A 19,988-nucleotide genomic window follows, 5' to 3' on the forward strand; every position below is an offset into this window, starting at 1 on the left:
TTCATTCTCGCACATAGTACTGCTAAGAGACTATCTGACATGCAATAATATGTAAAAATATACTGATGTAGTCCTGTATATTCATAAGGAAGGATTGTATACATGTCTTGCCAGCAGGGGTCCCTCTTGCCTTCACCTAATCAAGCCCAGAGGAAAACAAATAAACAGCTTTGTACAGAATGTGACCGCCAACATGACTTTCAATGACAACATGAATTAGGGCTTAATACACAGCTAAATTGGGATGTAGATAGGCTATTAGTTAGACCATATGGTATTTGAGTCTGAATAACAACCAACTGTTTTAAGTTCTGCACGTAAATACATAATGATTTATCATTTATTTGATGTTTTTTTTCCCCTTCATTTATTTCTCACAAACTGTTTATGCAACAATGAGTGCAGCTCATGGTCCACGTCTGAAATCTAGTTTCCTAACCTGACTAACCCAGCTACCTGTCTTTCAACATGTCTCTCCTGCGAGAGTGTAGAATACAGCAGTGTGATTTAGAAAATCAGTTACATTTCCAGTGCCTTTTCCATTGTAACACGCTCCCATGTTATGATGAATATAAGTTATTATGATTAAACTGCTTCACCACATTGAATGACGCCATTATGCACATTTGTGTGCACTGCTGTTGCAATCATCAGAACAATGGTGCCTTTGGGCAAAATGAGTAAATGCTTTCCATATTTTGAAAGAATCTTTTTTCATTGTAACATTTGACTTATTCAATTGATTACAATAATACAGCTTACATTATAAAGTTAAAGGTGTTTGCTTTCAACAAAGAAGTGTTTTTATATCAATACATGACATGAAACACCGACCAAGCTAATATTGGGTATTTCAGAAACCGCTGGTGGTTGCTGACGTGCCTCAAATGTGACTTTAAAACTAAATCCAATATCTCATAGCACATTTACACAAGGAGTGAACAAAAAAGTGGCTAGGTTAAAATAGTTAAATTCCACAAGACCACATCGGGGCCCTCAAAACCTGTGTGTACTGGAAGGTATGGACACACTGTCATAAAGTGTTCAGTTCTCTTACTGTACTCGTAAGTGTGAGTGAGCAAACAGCAAATAACCAGATATATATTAACTTAATAACTTTGTGGCTACGTATAAGCTTTACAAATTAACTAAAAAAAACGTCAATGTTTGAGCGAATCATCTCACTGAGCAAGGGCAAAGGTTATAAATGATCTTTATTATAATCCTTTTAACAGCGTTCAGTATACAGAACTTGCATTTTTTTTTGTTGACAAACCATAAAGTAATCTATAAATGATAAACAAATTATATTAAACAAAAAATTAAAAAACAATCCGTGTTAAGCAGTCTTCCATTCTATTACTAATTTTCAATCAGACAATCTTTCTGCAGGGATAGCCTGCATATAATTATTTACCATGCATGTTAGATTGCACTGTCAGGTGGCTTATTATGGCAAACAGGTGAAATAGTGACATGATAAATAAAAGTGTCAAAGAGAGTGACAAAGAATTGAACGTGTGCTCATCAGCTGCATCCCGCACAGTGCCTTCCAGAATACTACTTACATGTGATTTTAATATCTCCACTGGAGCCAAATAATATCTGTCTGTGATAATCACTGTTCTGACCTGGAAATGACAATGAAACTCAAGAAACATGAACATTTTAAGAGGATGGAAAATCCAGCAGGATTTGCATTACTACAAACATCGCGGGCGACTTTTCAGAGCTCATTGTTTGGCCAGAAAAATAACTAGAACATTTGACAACATAGTCTCATTGAGAGCTGCACCCTCTACATTTCACATTTTACACCAGTAGAAGAATGATTTGTTTTCTTCTTTGGTACCACAGGCCTAAAGCCCTCAGGCCAAGTTGTTCCCAGACTGGTTAATGACTTAAACATTACTAATTATCCCTGCTTTGTTCCGGGGTTGGATCACTTTCTTTTCTCTTTTTTCCCCCCCATACAAATTCATACCTGCAGGTCTGCTACCAACTCATGGCTTTTTGATATAATTGAATAATAAAACACATATCTGCTGTGTTGGCAGTAAAAGTGACTTTATGCAATACTTCTCTCATGCTACACATTTTCCTGCACTAACTTGAGAACCAATTACATCGACGGGTTCTGACATTAAAAGAGAAAAATCTGCCTGGTGGCTTTATCCAGCACCCATCTACAGTACGTTTAACAATTATTATTATTATTATTATTATTATTATTCTGTTTCTGTCCCTCTAATTAAATTATTAATACGGTTATCCAGTAAACAACAAATTAGCGAATGAACAGAAGCAACAAAAACACAACTAAAATGAAAAGATAAAAAAAGAGACATATTGCAGCATCACATTTTCCCTTCATGAAATTGGTCTCATAGAGTTAAAACACCTTTGGATGGTTATTGCACATAATAAAACTGGTAGGAACAAAAGGAGTCAAGTCAAGCTCTCAATACATATGAACTGACTTATGCCACATCTGTGGGAGGTATAACAAGCATCACAATGTTAACTATTGCTATTAATGACAGACTCCAAACATCCACCAGCTGCTTTCTGTCTGCAGGACTCCACCTGCTGAACAGTGAAGCAGATCAGCGATCACTGCTCTCTGATCCCGTGTGTCCCTAAAGAGAACGCCAATCTCTTTAGCTACATAAAGATACATGTGGTGATCTTTTTTCCTTCCAGCACATTTCTACATTGCCATCTCACTCCTGATTCTTTCTTCTTGTTTTTTTATCTGCACCAGTGACGCACTCAATCCCAGATATTCTAAAAATGTTCAGCAGAAAGCAGAGGCTTTGCATCTCCATGGAAGGATACATACATTTGGATGAGGAAATGAAATTGTTACGCTTTACTCTGAAATGTAATATTCCTTAAATTTCATTCCTATTGTGAACATGCAACATTCGGTTGCTGTTTTCCCGTTATACTTTCAAGCAGCGCTCATCACATAGATATATAAAAAATTAAATTAAATAAAAAAAGGATAAACATACATTGAAAAGTGCAAATGTACATTTTGTTTACGGCATGACATATTCACTGTACAATCGTTGATTATATACGCACGTTATTTTATGCATTATAATAAGGATTACTAAGTAGCATAGTTTGAGTAAGAAATATTTCATAGCAAGTCTATTGGAAAATATTCGCACTGCCCTGCAACAAGGAGAGGCTCTTCTAAACATTGCTGTGTGTGTGTGCGCGCGCGCGTGTGTGTGTGTGTGTGTGTGTGTGTGTGTGTGTGTGTGTGTGTGTGTGTGTGTGTGTGTGTGTGTGTGTGTGTGTGTGTGTGTGTGTGTGTGTGTGTGTGTGTGTATGTTTCTTGACATAAGGTGTATGTGCAAACAATGAAGCAGCGGAAACTCAAATCATTCTAGTTCAGAGGCACAAAACCTGAAAAAAAACGCTTCAAGGTATCTAGCATTGTTTCGAACAACACACATCTGTCAGACATCAGCAAAGCAGAGAGAAAGAGAAGGAACTCAGGGAGGAGGCAGCTAAAGAGTCATACAACGAGTGGAAACAAGCAGTTCAAAAGAGCGACACAGATTAGACTTTTTTTTAACCATAGATTAGGCTGTTGCACCTCACCTAAAACACCATTCTCTCTGTGCAACAGCCCTCTGCCTCAGGCTGGAAACAGCAGTCATGCTTGTTTTCTGAACGCTTCCCCGGTTAATGGCTGAGACAAACGTGTTATATAATGGAGCCAGTAAGGAATCATAGGCCTGGCTTCTACCACCGTTGATGGTAGGGCAGAAGGTCCTGCAAAAATGATCCACACTGGAGATGAAAAGCGAGGAAAGTCATCCACTGGCAGTCGGTTTGTTAAAGTCTCATTCCGTAAAGAAAAGCAATTGTGTTCAACGTCTTGGTTACGATACCTGATGAGATGTTTCTACAGGAGAGCGAGAAACCGCACAAAAGTGTTCTGGCACTGAAACGTTCCACTTTTTCTGACGGCATATGAAGGGTGTTCGTCTTGAAATCGTGTTCCTTGATGGTTGCTGATGTGGATTTGGATGTTGGATTATCTTTGTAGGCATTGAATTGAGAAGCTACAAGTTATTGGACACTCCCGAACAAAGATGGTTACTATGGCTCAACATAAACTCGGAGGCTTGAGCTCATGATTCATGTGGCACTTTCTTGGAGTGACCAAGAATCTAAATTTCTCAGTTTAAAGACACATGCTTTTTGTTACTTTGTTGGGTATTCTGGTATTGTATAGTGCAGATACACAATGTTGTTGGAAGGTAATGGTGATCTGAAAAACACTATTAAGGACCTTAAGGGTAATAATGGGCAGATAGGGTTGATCCCTTTTCTTAAAAACAAACTGTTTAAAACATGATATTATACTGTACAGTTTGGTGGTGCAGCACACCTTTATGATGTTTTTATGTGCTGGACTTGTGTATGTCTTTGTACATGTTTGTAAGGTAGAGACAAAGAAAGAGAAACTATATGTTTGTTTACTATCTCACACTGCTGGGATATGTGCGAGCGTCCAAATCCATTAGCCTCTGGACATTTTAACGCTCTGACTTGACTTTGTAACGCAGAACCAGGTAAGTAGCCAGTCTGAAGACCACGAAGAAACCCCCCAGCACCATGAAGTCCACATAGAGCTTTGCATCCTCCACATCCAGCAGCTGCAGGACCTCCTCTGGCTTTTGGAACTTACACACTACGCCCGGACACTCCAGCTCCGACCGGTTCATCCCATAGATTGAGAGTATCACCCCCTCAAAGCCGTACCTGAAAGCAGAAATGTTTAACTCGTGAACCCAGGCTCATTCAAAGTGAAACATTTCAGATCAGAGAAAGGGTAACCACAAAGACCAATGGCCGAAATGAATTTAGAAAGTCTAACTGTTAGAAATGTGAACTGTATTAAGTAACTGAAAGTACCTGACATAGGAAACATAAGAGCTCCACTGTAGGTATTTGGGAATGGTGTCAAAATTGACGAAGAAGCCAGAGAAGAGGAGTACTGGTATGGCTGTGACTGGACCCACAAAGGTTGCCACCTGTGGAACAAATGAACAGAATACAATAAAAAAAACTGTCTCCGTAAAATATCTTATCAGCAGATACTTAAAAGAATACTGCGCAGATTTAGCATTGCACTTTTCTAACATTGGTGGACTCACAAAGGACAGTTTAAGAAAAGGATCAACATCATTGCAGCAGAACCAGAGATATCATCTTTGTGTTGTGTACATTACCCACAATGCAATGCCACCACTGACCATTCAGCTGGAGATGTTTGTGTTATGCAAGTATCGGCTAATGTAGCCTCAGGCAGAGGTGAGGAGTGGGCTACTGATGCCTGGTCACTTCTTTCTAACTCCACTCCAGTGTTGAGCAAGTTACTTCAAAACTGTAATAAATTACTCATTGGGGAGGGAGATAAAGTGTGTGTTCATTCGTTCGGTCGTGTGTCTGTGTGTGTGTGTGTGTGTGTGCACTGTACTGTCATTACCTTCTGTCTGCTGACTCCTCACTCCTCTTAACCAGCCAGCAATGGCCACATGTGCTTAACAACTGCTTCACTTTGGAATATTGTATAATAGGGATTAGGAGTGTGTGTGTGTGTGTGTGTGTGTGTGTGTGTGTGTGTGTGTGTGTGTGTGTGTGTGTGTGTGTGTGTGTGTGTGTGTGTACTCATGGTTTCAAGTTTCCTCATCACACTGTAAATTGCATATTTGAACATGATAGACTTTGTGGTTGTGACGTCAGAAAGTCTTGCTTGAGGTGGGGGACTTTAACGTATGTAAGTTTGCTTACCTGCAGAGACGTGGATGCAGCCCCTATAAGCAGCCCTAGGGATTGGGCCACCAGGGCTGTGGATGTGGACAAGGCCATAAAGAGCAGGTAGCGACCCACCTCTGGAGGCTGTTCAGTCATCCAGTACACTATACTACAGTACAAGATTGGACAAAGCACCTGAAAAACAAGATTTTGTTATTTGAAATACAGTGTATTCCTGTCAAAACATTCCTGTGTGCTCAATCATTCGAACTTTACCTGGAACGGTATGTCAGCCATGGTTTTGGCCAAATAATAGGCCTTCAGGCTGTACCAGTAGTTGAGATGTTCCCTCATAAACACGGACATCTCCAGAGGAACTATGAAACAACAGAAGCGTTAAAAGACTTTCCACTTCAACCAGAAACACAACACGGCAAATCAATGTTTCCAATCTCTCGCGAGATTTAGCATCTTACAGGTTAGGATGGTGGGCATCAGGGCAGCAAACATGAGGAACAACATGGAGAAAAAGAGGAAGCCCGTGTTGTTGAAGACCTTGCTGGCATCATTTCCAATCTTGAGATAAAGCAGGCCAATCAGCACTCCAACACAAATATGGGACATCACCCTGAGGTGGGTCAGCACCTTGGAAACACACAAAAGCAACGTCAAGACAACTCAAAAAGCCCTTAATTGATAGCACAAACCTGCTTTTCATAATATACTTTGCTTATTACAATCTGATTTTGTGAAGGAATAGTTAATAGAATAATTATTATTACCATGTCCCTGCATATTGTAATGAAGGTTCTTTTGAAGAGGATGCAGAACTGTGTGAATGTACTGGTGGCAAAGCTATGTTTCTCCAGGGTTCCTGTCTCCTGTGGAGAAAGACAGTGAGAACAAGCTAGTTATGCAATACACACACATACAAGACAACCATTAGCAAAAAAGAGAAATCATACCCTCTCTTATGCCACGTTGCGAACAGTAGAGCAAAATAAATAACCTGATTGTTTATCTATGATTAAGTTTATGATTCAAATGGTCTCTGACTGATGCTGAAAAGTTGGAAGTGGAAGGTCACTATAGTTATAATAATATCTTAAATCATGCAATCAAAGAATGTGAAAGTTAGCACGCAATAGCCATTAAATGAAGATATGGACATATATAAGAATAAAAAAGAACATTATAATCTCTAGTTATGGTAAAGGTTGGCTGATGTCTACACAGGAAAAATCCTAAGCACAAAAAGGGCAACAGAGAAAATCAAATCAATAAATGAAATGTTTAAAGGAGTAGAAGGGCACAACTGCACCATGCAGGAGTAATGGTATATCAGAGTGCTCTTGGTGGTTTACATTTACAGTTTTAGAATTTAGTTGATGCTCTTATCAAAAGCGATTTATGAGGCTGAGAAAGAAAGAATGAGAGGAAGCTGAGAGAGGTGGAGGAGACAGATCGATGGAGTGGAGGAGAGGAGGAACAGTTTGGATGATGTGAAAAGGAAAGAGTTACGTGGTGTTTTGTTTGAATGCAACATCAGTCCCTGTGTGCTGGGTTTATTATAATGTTCTTATAAACTTACTTAAACCTCAGAAATTAGAGCACTTTTGGTCAATCAACGCTACTTTTTTTCTGTCTAACATAAACGCCCCGCCACTGAAATGAAATGAAATGCAGTTAATCCATCACCGAAGGAAACTGATGAAATCTGATGCAATTACATTTTTATCTAACAATTATTTGACATTAGTAAAGTGTTCTCTGGTTGTAGGGCTTTCATTTTGCATTATTATATGATGTGAGGCTATGATGTGATTCTTGAGACTTCGGCGAAAACATGTCCCACTAAGGAAAGTGCTAATTCTGTTGAAAAGCAATAACATTTTCTCATTTAAAATAATCACTGTTTATCATCTGAGGGTCATTTGCACAAATGTAAAAATAAATTCATATGTTTGTCTTTCATTTTATAAATAATATGATTATATGATAGCCCAACACCCAGAAAATCAGTTGTCCCCAGACAAGAGATTGTCATTTCAATTTGATAGAAAATTGTGAACATAAAAAGTATAATATATATATATATATATATATATACCAAATGGAAGAGTAGAGTCCAATATTGCTTTAAAACTAAAAGCAATGAATGTTCAAATATATTCACTTTATTTTATGGTTGCTCAAAATGTATCCAAGGTTTTTGTCAACACCGTCATATATTTATAAAAAAGCAATAAAATCAGGCGACCACATGATGAACTGTTCTCCTGAGGACTCGCTGTCCACCCTCCACATCTGCTAAATGCTACAAGAGCGTTCAGGCTCCTGTAAGTTTGCTATTTTTTCAAGAATCTTTACATATTTATTGATGTTGCTACTGTCACAACCATGATGTGTCAACACTGTCTCTTTTGTATAGAAATAATTATTTTATATTATGACATAAATGTATGCATTTTAAGTAAAGGCTAGAGGCAGCTAGCAACAGAGAGAAAACAAGATGGCTGCTGTTTACATGCATGACATGTCAAAAAGTGAGTTTTTGTCACCACCGTCAGGTTTTATGTCTTAGTTATGCTTAAAACATTGCAGTTGTACTGTAGTTTTTATCTTGTTCGTTCGCCATTGTTAATATTTACAGAAGGATAACATGTACATAACAAATATTTGTTGTAATTAGGCCACTGTCACCACCGTCAGGTCTGTGTCACCACCGTCAGGTCTCTGTCACCACCGTCAGGTCTGTGTCACCACCGTCAGGTCTCAGTCACCACCGTCAGGTCTCAGTCACCACCGTCAGGTCTGTGTCACCACCGTCAGGTCTCAGTCACCACCGTCAGGTCTCAGTCACCACCGTCAGGTCTGTGTCACCACCGTCAGGTCTCAGTCACCACCGTCAGATGAAACTTTCTTTGTTTTAAATGAACTACAATATGTTCCTCCAATGCAGTTGATGAAGTAAATGTCTATTTGAAATCAAAAATGTGATTTTTTTTATGTCCACAATTATTATTTTGTATATTTAATGCTAATGATGAAAGTTGCATGATACTAAGCAATGACAGGAAAAACACATCATTTATGACAAAATGACAAAATCAGGAGGTTGCCCAGAAATATTGCTCGATTGCTGAGACCTCGTTCTATAAACACATACGTTTAGATTTCTTAACAATAAATTAAAAAAACATTCAAATTTAAAACCTGTTTTATCAAAATTCTCAAGAATCAGTGGGATTAATAGAAAACATATAGGTGTGGTGTTAGACGACTAAAGTGGTACCACTCACACTGGGACATTGAGAGGGACAGGAAGAGTCATTCTTGTTCTTCTTGCCCTCCTCGGAGCACAGTCCACCCTGGACTGCCTCAAACAGCACTGAATTCAGATCCCCATACTCCCCTGACGCCACCTCAATGACTGGGGACAGAGAGGACAAGCTAGTAAGAATAAAAACACTGACACACACAGACACACACTTGTACTAAAGGACTCGCTTGACTTACTGAAGTCAGCAGGATTGTGATATGTCGGGCAGTGGAGGCCCAGGTTCTTCAGATAAGGGATGAGGTAAGGGACTGTGCCCTTGTATATGCACTGACCCTGACTGAGGATGTACAGCTGGTGGGGCAACACAGGTACAGAGTGATCAACATTGTTTCCAACACACTGAATCTCTGAATAGTATATGAAACAACAGGCCTGCGTATCGACTGCTACGCTGCTCGTCAGCGGCATAAAATGAATCCTGCTAACCTGTAGTGCCCTGGTCTAAGAAGCAGCTACTAATGGAAAGCTACACGTGTCCAGCACTATAAGCACTCAAGTTACCTTATCAAACATCTCAAAGAGCTTGGCACTGGGCTGATGAATGGTGCAGATGATTGTCCGCCCTCCCAGAGCCAGAGACTTCATGATGGAAACCACCTGGAAGCAGGACGAGCTGTCCAGACCACTGGGGTGGGACACAAGACGAGACAGAAAACCAGAGAGATAAATGCACTGTTCAACTGGATTTATGTGGAGATTACACACACGCAAAGCAGCTGAGTAATATCCTACCTGGTGGGCTCATCAAAGAACATGACGGGAGGATTGTTGACCAGCTCCAGGGCGATGGCCAGCCTTTTACACTGGCCCCCGGAGATAGAGTTGGTGCGTGTCTGAGCACACTCCTGAAGACCCAGAGCAGTCAGGATCTCATCCACCTTACGCACAAGCAGAGACGAATGTGGGTACATGATGACACACAAAAGGGATAAAATCTACTACTTCTAATAAATCTACTATCATGGTGTACATGACTTGTATCATAATATTGATATATAAGGGCCCCATTGTGTGTGTGTGTCAGTTTGGCTGCACCAGTGACCTGCTGGTGACGGCAGAGGGTGAAGTCAATTGCCAAATAATCTACTTTTATGATAAGTCATTGGTAGATTTATTTGATAGTGATTGGTTACCTTACTTGAATAAATGACAGACTTATATATACATACCTTTTGGAATTTTGATTTCTTATTGAATTTCCGCCCATACTTCATGTGTGTTTAGGTGTAAGAATGGACAAAGGTATTGATGGCATTGTTGCTTTATTGTATGCAATGACCGTCTGTGAACATCCAGTCCAGATTTGGTGACATTCAGATAATTATTTCCAGAGATACATGTGATAAGGCAGACGACGTCCCTTACATTTTCACTATTTTCTGTTTTGTGGAGGATCCAAACATCAACCAAATAAACTCATTTAGAAATAAAATATTTTCATGCAAACATCAATTAAAAATAATTAAAGTTATGAAAAAAACATGGCTGTGCTTTGTTCCACTTCAAAGCCAAGAGGGACCTGGCCGCAGACAAGATGGTGGACATCAACAAAGATGTTATATATATATATATATATATATATATATGTATTGGAAGTCACGTGACGTGTTATTTTATCTACACAATAAGATGAAAATGCTTGTATTGGCTTATTCACTTAATTAGTTTATTTAAAAAGTAGGGTGCATCATTATGTTGATGCACAAATCCTGTAAATTCAATAGTACCATAAAGCAGGCTGGCTCATCAATATGCAATTATTATTTTTGTTATTATCATTATTATATCATTAATAATTCTGCAATTGTAATACAATCAATATATTCAGACTTACAAGTTCTTTTTTGACCTGCATGCTCTCATTCAGTTTCAGATTGGCAGAAACCTGAAAGACAAACAGAAGTCACACATTATTATTGAACATTCAATGAGGTGTTTTGTTTTTTTAATCTTCAGACGACCTCACCATCATGGCCTCCCGCACAGTGAGATGCGGCAGCAGCATGTCATCCTGCATGATGTAGCACGACATCTTCCTGAAGGTCCTCAGGTCCCTCGGTCGACCATTCACCAGGATCTGGCCCTTCATGCCCGTCTCCCTGTTTTCTCAACAGAAAACAAAATGATATTGCAGTCATTTCATTTTCTGAGTTCTATATGAAATCAAAAGTATGATATTTTACGTCTTACCTGTAGCCCGCCAGGATATTCATCAGAGTGGATTTCCCGGCTCCAGAAGGCCCCATGATGCCAATCAGCTCCTTGTTTCTGAATCTTCCCGACAGACACTTGAGGAGGGCTTTGTAACCTGACAGAGAGAGAGAGAAAGCTGTTATTTAGAGAGCTGTAATTGGTCTGAAATTGTTTGTTTCAATCATTCTCAGACATTTTGCTCCACAGTTTACATAATTATTTTTAATGCGTCATATTGGAAGATCTAAAACAATGAGTTTTCAATTTATGTGTTATATTTAGGTATACATTTTTGACTAGACTCACATTTATGTTACATTGTCTACAAACTATTTCTATTGTATTTGTAACATCCACCAGCAATCACTGACAAAGAGGAGAAATTATTGGTAAAAGAACAGTAAAAAGCAAGCGAGTAAAGATGGAAAGATTTAAGCACAAAAACAAAATAGCAAGTGTATAAAATATTGGGAAAAGTAAGCTTACAACCTGTTACTGAATGTCATACTCACACATTACAGGGAGGAGAACAGAGCAACTATTGAGGGATGAAATTATATTTGTTGTTTATTTATACCCTATGTTCTTCCATTGGTTCAGTGTACTCATGTGGGAAATTAAATGTAGAGAAAGCCAGATATAAGAGCAAGATAGGAACTGACGTTTGTTTCTAAAAGGAATAACAACGGCTGACACAAAATGATTTTACATTCTGTATTCAGTTTGTTTTTACCCAGTGGTTATTTTAGTCATGGTCCAACTCCTGGGTCATTTATGAGTCTGCTCACTTTTATAACGTCTTTATAAACTGCTGACTGTGAGAAAGTAGAACCAGGTATAGAGGTCCAGTGTAATGGCCTGTTTTTACCGTTGGAATTTACTGAGCCGTGTTACACCGCGACACTCTGTTCTTAAAGTGTTTCACAGATAATTATGCAGACGGCGAGCGTAATTTCACTCCAGCAGGGGAAGTCACAGCCTACTTAATCTGAATACCAGGAACCATCAGGCAGAGCTAGCAGTGCTGTCGATCATACATGTTGTCTGTCAAATTATTCTGATTAGCGGGCTACACTACAGCCACCATTAATAAAAAAAAGAAAAGAAAAAGGTAATTTGTATTCATTGACAAACTGAATATGCTTCACACTGCTATGGCCCTGAACCACAATGCTGACAATATAATTCCCTCCTTTTTTTAAATGTCATTATTTGTTTTGTACTCCATTATTTTGTTGCACTTTTTGTATGTATAAATATAATATATTTATATTTATTATTTATTTATAATATATTATTTAAATTATTTTTCTCTGTTTCTACAATTGTCTATTGTTTAAAGATTACAAAGTTGTTATCAGTGTCTATGGAAAAGACAGAATTCAAGGCTAAAAAATATGAACTTCTTTATAGCGTTTTATGAGCTATCAGGTGTGCAGCACGACTGTGATGTAAAGAGAAACAAGACGAGATCATGGCTGCCTCAGTGCCGCCAACAGAAAAACCACAGGCATTATTTTCCTGCTGAGGTTTAAAAAATGTTTTGAAGTGGTGTGGCCTTCTAATGAAGATGGCTCAGGTTTGAACACTTTTGAAACTGACAGTTTCTGAAAGCCTCCAGATATGGAAAGTTAAAAAGGGCTGTGAGTATCCTGCCTTTTTGTCACCCCCTGTCTCCCTCGCCTCACCCATTTCTCAGCTGTCTTCAGGGATGCTTCTTCCTGTCTCAAGCTTTGTAATTAGGGTCTCAGCAGAGCTGCCAGCCCCCTCAAACCATCACGTTATGAGTAAAGTAGCCTAATGGCAGAGCCCCCTCTTCCCACACAGTGTTATTACATCAGACAGCAGAGCAGCCTGCTGTCAGTGAAGCAGCCCTGCTCTGGCATGTGGTGCATACTGATCATCTAACCCGGAGCTGTAGGTCGTGCATAATAATGCCATTATCTGTGGGAGGCTGCAGGCAGTCTCATGAGAGCCACAGAGTATGTAGCTCACCTCAATGTCAAAGACACACAGCGATTTAACCGCATGTGACAGTACACATCGAGTCTGATCTCATAGGATACCTCACAGTAATTGTTAGACAAATTATTATGAGTCACGTTTGAGGTGGGGTCAGCCTCAAATTGAAGCACTTGCCGCAAATGGAAACACGATTCTCACACCAGGATAATGTTTCCAAAAGTAGTTATTTTCCCTCTTACATATTAATTTATTTACTGCAATCATTCTGATCTTAAATGACTGTCTACATAAACTCTGGAGAATATGCTATTTGATCAAATGTTCTGGTGTGATATTAGAAAATTAAACTCACTTCTTTCTAACTCCAGACCCCCAGATGTCTTAGTCTTAAACTCCATCTGACACTGACTCAAGTGACATCACTTGATGCAAATGATCAGGCTTTGCGCAGCTCACTCTGGAGCCACACAATGCTTTCACATCTCTTATTACATACTGTATGCAGTATTACTCCCCAACACCTGTAAACACACTTTGGTGTGTAAAGTCGGTAGAGTTTACTTTAAGGGCTATAAACTACAATTAGCTGCATAAATCAATTCAGTTCAAGCTAATTTCACTAATTATAACCAATAACAAATTGTCTTTTGAACTAAATGAATTTGTCTAAACTGTGAAATCACACACACACACACACACACAGAAAATGAAAATGACAGGATGAAAGAATCAAAATAAAAGAAATAAGATCGCATAAGATCTGATGTCCTTGATAATTTTCTAATGGTCCACCCTCCTCACATCAGGACACTGCTACCATTCTTTATGATAAATACATTATGCATTGCTTTGACTTCTGTCTGACCATATGGTCTACAACATAGCAGGATAAAAAATGTTCGTGTAGAAAGCATCATGAATTACTTTGCATCACAGTCATAAATGTGATTTATGGTGTGCAGGCGTGGTGATGCATTCTAAAAGGAGCACGGTCTGAGCAGCACAGAGCATGTTAAGTAGAAGATGTGATTTTATCCGTAAGATGACCACACTCTTCTTCCTCCTAACAAAAAAAGCAATGCAGGTGCAGAGACGCACTTACAGTAAATAACAAAATGCATGTAAACATTTTCCTTCTCTCATTCCCTTCCTGTCCAGGGATAGTGTTTCACCAGTTAGGAGAATACCTCACCAGGAGGAGAATACCCTCAACATTAAAGCAGGTCACAGCTACTTCATCCTAACGGGGATAAATGGCTTTCCTTGCCAAAAAGAAGCGACAATAACAAATGCAGACAGCGGGAAGCTCATACGGCACCTAACCTTCCTGAACCCTTTTACAATAAAATAAACAATTTGACATTCGCTTACAATATCTACCTCTTGGTAATCTCTTCCAGGTCGCTCCAGACATTTTAAGGAATGACTCATACATAGTGTGTCAGTGACTCAAAGACTAAAGCACATTAAAATGTGAAGTCACAGGTTCAAGGCTTATTGTTCACGTCATCCTTTTTCCTCTACCAGCTGTATAATTGCACATGTTTTAACAGAAATTACAGGGGGTTTTGCCAAGGAGAAATAATCACTTACTACTAAAACACACAGCAGAACAACAGCCTTTAAGCTCTGTGTCATTACACCTGTTTTACAGCTTTGATCAGGCAGACAGGAACTGCAGAGGATCAGCTCTAAGCTTGTCAAATGAGACACAAACACAGACAAGCTCCTCAGAAGGAAGTACGGGCTATGAAAAATATGAGCAACACACTGATTATGTTATTATATGCGAGTGGCAGGGGGTAAAGGAGTAATCGGAGGGGTAGAAAGGGGTTAAAAGGAGCAGGATGTATGTGATTGGAGGTTCATTCAGATTGGAAAGAGAGTAAAATGGCAGGCGAGCCTCAGTGTGAAAGGCACCGCTTAATTAGTAAAAGCTGAGACGCTTCCTGCTCACACATCATCGGCCTGATGAGCACAAGCAGGCACCCTGAAGAGACAACACAAACAAAAGCAAACACCACAGGTTGATGAGATGGGACAACTAAAGGGAAAAACATGTGCATCAAAAGCATTCTGACCATGATCCTCCCTGTGAATGCTCTCCTTACATTCAGGTTTCACAGTGGAACAACAAACACTCCTCTGCCGGGCTTTCATAATGCTTATCAACATTACACAAGACTGAAAATAACACAACCTGCACATCATAGTAGGGCCTCTCCTAAAGGTCCTACATGGTGGAGAATGGGAATAAAGGATTCCTCTGAAGTCCCCACCCTACTAAATATACTTGGTGCGGCTAATAGTTTACAGAGGGCTGGTTTAGTTGACAAGCAGAAATGACCAAAGGTTGGAGGCTCGTCATAAATAAAGGTGGTGAGTTAAGATGCTGTTCATATTTCATGAGTAGATCAATCGTGGGCCTGAGTCACTGCCACCGCCTATCGTCGGACAACTAGAGGGGGAAAGAGAGGGGAACAGTGTGCCAACCTGCGAGTGTAAATGATTTACTATGTCTAAACTCTGCTGAGCGCAGCAAAACTCAGCCCTGCTACAACATGGTGGATGTCTGCAAGTGTGTGTGTGTGTGTGTGTGTGTGTGTGTGTGTGTGTGTGTGTGTGTGTGTGTGTGTGTGTGTGTGTGTGTGTGTGTGTGTGTGGACAGGGCTGGGCTACATGTGTCCGAACAATAGAGCAAAGCGAGAGAGACAGACTACCACTGAGGGAAAACAATTTTTTTCCCTTAAATGTCACAAAGGCTATTAAATGCCTCCCTTTGAAATTTCTGCACTCTAGATATTGATCATCATGGGTGGTGCTTGCTTGCTCCTCATCCATCATGGTTACTATGTGAACTGAGCTCTGCAGTACCTCTCCTCCTCCACCAGGGGCCCTCGCGGATGGTGTACGAGAGCTCATTGAACTCCAGGTCCACAGCAGAGCGGCGTGGGAGGTGGGAGAAGCGCTGAGCCTCAGTGATGTGGTTCTCCACTTTCTTTAAGTGGGTGAGCAGTGGGGCCTCCGGAGGCGCTCCAGTGTGGAGTTTGGTCTCCTCCATGGGGATGCTGACGGAGACCTGCTCCACTGTCCTCTCTGCCATGCTGTTGGGCTGCAAAGGAGGAAAGACATGTCAGTGTTTACAACCGTGTTAACTACACTCCCCTGCTAGGCCTTACATCCTCATATTTTCATAGATGAAAAACCTCACATGCAGATCTTTAAAAATGCATTAAAGTGAGGTAAATAATTTCATTGATCAAAAAACAAACATGTCAATTCCAATTGGTTTTCCATAGAAACTTGGTGCCTCACAAAAGTGTGTTGTAGGAATGATTTTAGCACGACTGCAGATATCATCTTAAAACTAGGTGCTGGATTAGATTTGATTACACTTTATTTTATGGACTGGCTGGTTGAGGGGAATGAGATTCTGAGTGTGAGGAGTCGGGATCTGGTTTCAGTCCTGCAGCACACGTTTACTGCTGATTCACATAAATTTCCTTCTAGGCAAGGCGGGCCTGTCTGAAGTGTCTTTTAAACCATGTAGAGGCTGCTGATCCATTAGCTTTCCTATAATCTGAACCTGAAAACAATGTTTCCCTCATATCAACATACTGAAGATGTCAAGACATGTGAAAGCATCTGAATCACTTTAGCATTTCATTAATCAGGTAAAAGCCAGTAGTTATTTAACAACAACAAAATACCCCTGTACTAAATGAAGGAGGAGGATTGTGTGAATGATTCAAATTAGTTTAAAAAAAGTGGCCTATTTTATATTGGTAGGCTTACCTGTAAATAACGAGCTATGTAATTATCTATTTAATAAATGCGCTCAGGAAACCTAATGGGATGCGGGTTTGACTGTAAAGTAACTGTGCATATTAAGTGTAGTATTAGGAATAATAAAAGCACACACATAAACCGCCAGATTCAGTCCAAATAGTTGGGAAACATTTGAAGAAACTGCCTATTTTATGTACATGCAGGTCTGAAATTGGCAAAAAAAACTACCCAACTACCCAAATAAAAGAAGTAGTGACGACACACTGATATACACACAAACAATCTGTGTGGGTCAGAAAAGGATTACTGAAGCTTCTGTTTTATGCCATATTTACACCCAGTCATCTCCCACAAAGTTGTGATTAATTCAGGCACATTTATCCTCACGAAAATATCATTTTGTGACACCATTCATGTCAGAAGCAAGGTCACTGTGGTAAATACTGACACATATGACACAGACACTACTCATCAGAGGCAAAGAGTTATGGAGCAAAGCACTGAAAGACTAAATATCAGCATTAACATTCAAAACTCATATTCTGTTTCAACACATATTCGCTGTATACATCCAATGCTGCCATGCAATGCAGTATTGTAGTGCTCTCTGTTTACTATCTATGTCCTATGTGCAGTAAAATCTCCTCATGTGAACAGGCCCAGTGAAGGAAATTGACCATGGCTTCTATTGATCACCCGGCCATTAGTGAACCTCCAGCTTGCATATGAGCTCAGTAAAACCCTTACAGGCTTTAATGGCCTCTCAGTCAGATTGAAGGCCTCCATGCTCTGTCATGTGCCGCCCCAAAGCAAGGACATGTGAGCACACACACGGCCATATTAAAAGACTCCCTTAAGGGGCTGAAATATGGTTATTAAATGTAGCTTTGCAGTGGTGTGGCCACTCTGTGCTCTGCAGTGACTTGTCAGTGATGAGGGATGCTGCCAGCTCTTCAAAAAAGCACCTGTTAACAACAAACTGATGGGTAATGAAAACATGAGGCTGGAAAATGATGAAAAAGGTAGATGGGTCATAAATGATTCTGAGGACACATATAAGGCTTTAACAGTCAGTCCCACTGTGTGTTACATTGCACATGCACACATGCACACACGCACTGCACATACTTCTTATTGTGTGTTGAAATGACAGGTAAGCAGCTCCAGCTGCTGGTTCTCCTCTCTGGGTGAGAGCAACAGTGCTCAGTTGATCCCTTCAGACAAAACGGCACAATCCCTCTACACCAAAAGGTCCCCCAGACAGTCCTAGTCAGTTAAAAAAAAGAAAAGAAAACAAGATGCTCACTGTGCGCCACAGTCCAGGAAAAATCCGGATCGGTTGAGAGGCATAAAAGGACAGAGCTGTATTCTCTTTATCAATATATCTCGGGGTGCGGCGCACACCATCCTGCATCCACTAAAGCAACTCCTGAGATTAAAATCATGTCCGACCTCAAACTATGACTGCATACCCGAGAATCGTCAGGGGAACAGGATTCCTGTCATGTTTTTCCTCCTCGGTAGGATTATTCCTTTCATTGAATCCATCCGATCCGAACTCGCATCGAAATACTCTCACACATCCTCAGCAGTAGTGTTGATGACAATCTATAGTCTCTGGTATTTGGGATGAAGCAAAAAAAGAGCCGAACAGCGCTGCAGATGCTTCGGAAACAGCAGCTCGATGTAGCAGCCGCCGTTATCCTTTTACCGGTTTGTGCGTCTGTGTGGTACGCACGCCGGTCTAGGATACAGGGCGTTGCTGGTTGCTGGCAGGATGCTACTGGAGGAAAAAAATATTGTTTTGGTTTTGATCGTTTTCATGTAATCCTCATCCTGACCTCATGTATAAGAATTAGGTCTCAAATAGGGGGAGGGGGGGGGGGGAGTACATTTTGTAAAGGCACTATACGATAGTTGATCATAGACACATGTTAAGTCCCTTTAAAGACATTTTAATGATATAATAATAATAATTGAATTAAACGTTGGCATTAATTCACAGTTAATTGAATGTATTCAGATCAGATTGACCCGTTTCATTAAATTAGCCCCTCAGATGCCAATTTAAACCTTTTAAGTATTTCATTTTCTATTCTGTTGCCACTTTGGGATGTGGTCCCTGGAGAAATGAGAGGGATGGGAATTATATTAAATTAGGATAAAGCTCTGCAGTGAAACAGTGTTTTGTTTTGTTTATTATTCTCATCTTGCCATATAATACTGACACAGATGATCGGTCCGGCTGTATCGTTTTCAGTGCACTGCTGTTGACAGTCTGTGTAAATACGAGGAAGGTTTTTGGTGAGATTTTAGGCCCCGCTGTCTCTTTAAAGGCCGCACCTGCGCAGCTGCCTGGTGCTGATGCTGCAGTGCCTGGGTTATTTTCGGTAAAACAGCCGGGGTTACTAGCGTTCAAGCGGATCCTACATGGCTTACATCACCCCTGAGAGGAAATCAAACCCATTTTTAGCCAATCGCACCTGCCACTTAATCAGACCAATTTAAAACGAGCCCTCCCGTCACTGCATGAGCAACTTCAGCACAGCAACCCATCTCGCTCTCTGTGTGATATGCCTCTGAGTCCTTTATACTTTCATTACCATATTGTTAGACAGAGACACATGTAACACATGTAACTCTGAATCCATCGCACTGATTGCAAAGCTTAAATACTATATGATTAGGCATGTAAATCTTCACAGGTTCGCACTGTGTTGCAACATATCTGTTATTTGTTCTATAATTCAGCCTTGGTGTGATGGAGACAAGTCAGTATACAAAATAAAGATGTTTCAAGCTTTGACAAGACTGCTATAGGAACAGGTGAATTTAAAAGGCCAAATCCTGAATGCATAATGTAATGTTTGCCTCGAGGAGATGACCTTTCTTACACTCTCTGCAGAATAAGCTT

The 19,988-nt window shown here is 40.1% G+C and overlaps 1 protein-coding gene across 1 annotated transcript; it reads right to left on the reverse strand.

Moving 5' to 3' along the window:
- Positions 1 to 1,196: 1,196 nt before the first annotated feature.
- Positions 1,197 to 18,927, reverse strand: abcg4a (ATP-binding cassette, sub-family G (WHITE), member 4a). Its single transcript, XM_029448423.1, has 16 exons — positions 18,547 to 18,927; positions 18,203 to 18,340; positions 16,160 to 16,397; positions 11,318 to 11,435; positions 11,094 to 11,226; positions 10,962 to 11,012; positions 9,860 to 10,005; positions 9,629 to 9,752; positions 9,304 to 9,418; positions 9,087 to 9,217; positions 6,567 to 6,665; positions 6,261 to 6,429; positions 6,061 to 6,161; positions 5,821 to 5,979; positions 4,942 to 5,060; positions 1,197 to 4,788 (listed from the first exon to the last, which is right to left on the reverse strand). The coding sequence occupies exons 3-16, from the start codon at positions 16,386 to 16,388 to the stop codon at positions 4,563 to 4,565; spliced, it is 1,920 nt and encodes a 639-aa protein (XP_029304283.1). The 5' UTR covers positions 16,389 to 16,397; positions 18,203 to 18,340; positions 18,547 to 18,927; the 3' UTR covers positions 1,197 to 4,562.
- Positions 18,928 to 19,988: the final 1,061 nt, after the last annotated feature.

The sequence above is a fragment of the Cottoperca gobio genome, chromosome 14 (genome assembly GCF_900634415.1).
Source record: "Cottoperca gobio chromosome 14, fCotGob3.1, whole genome shotgun sequence".
In the NCBI taxonomy this organism is placed as follows: domain Eukaryota; kingdom Metazoa; phylum Chordata; class Actinopteri; order Perciformes; family Bovichtidae; genus Cottoperca; species Cottoperca gobio.

What these genes read in the sequence shown, in the direction of transcription:
- abcg4a (XM_029448423.1), bottom strand. Translation starts at nt 16,388, where the DNA reads ATGGCAGAGAGGACAGTGGAGCAGGTCTCCGTCAGCATCCCCATGGAG. An exon ending in CTGTGCGGGAGGCCATGATG is followed by an intron (nt 11,013 to 11,093) that starts GTGAGGTCGTCT and finishes TTTGTCTTTCAG; the next exon opens with GTTTCTGCCAATCTGAAACT. An exon ending in CTGCATCCACGTCTCTGCAG is followed by an intron (nt 5,061 to 5,820) that starts GTAAGCAAACTT and finishes TTTGTTCCACAG; the next exon opens with GTGGCAACCTTTGTGGGTCC.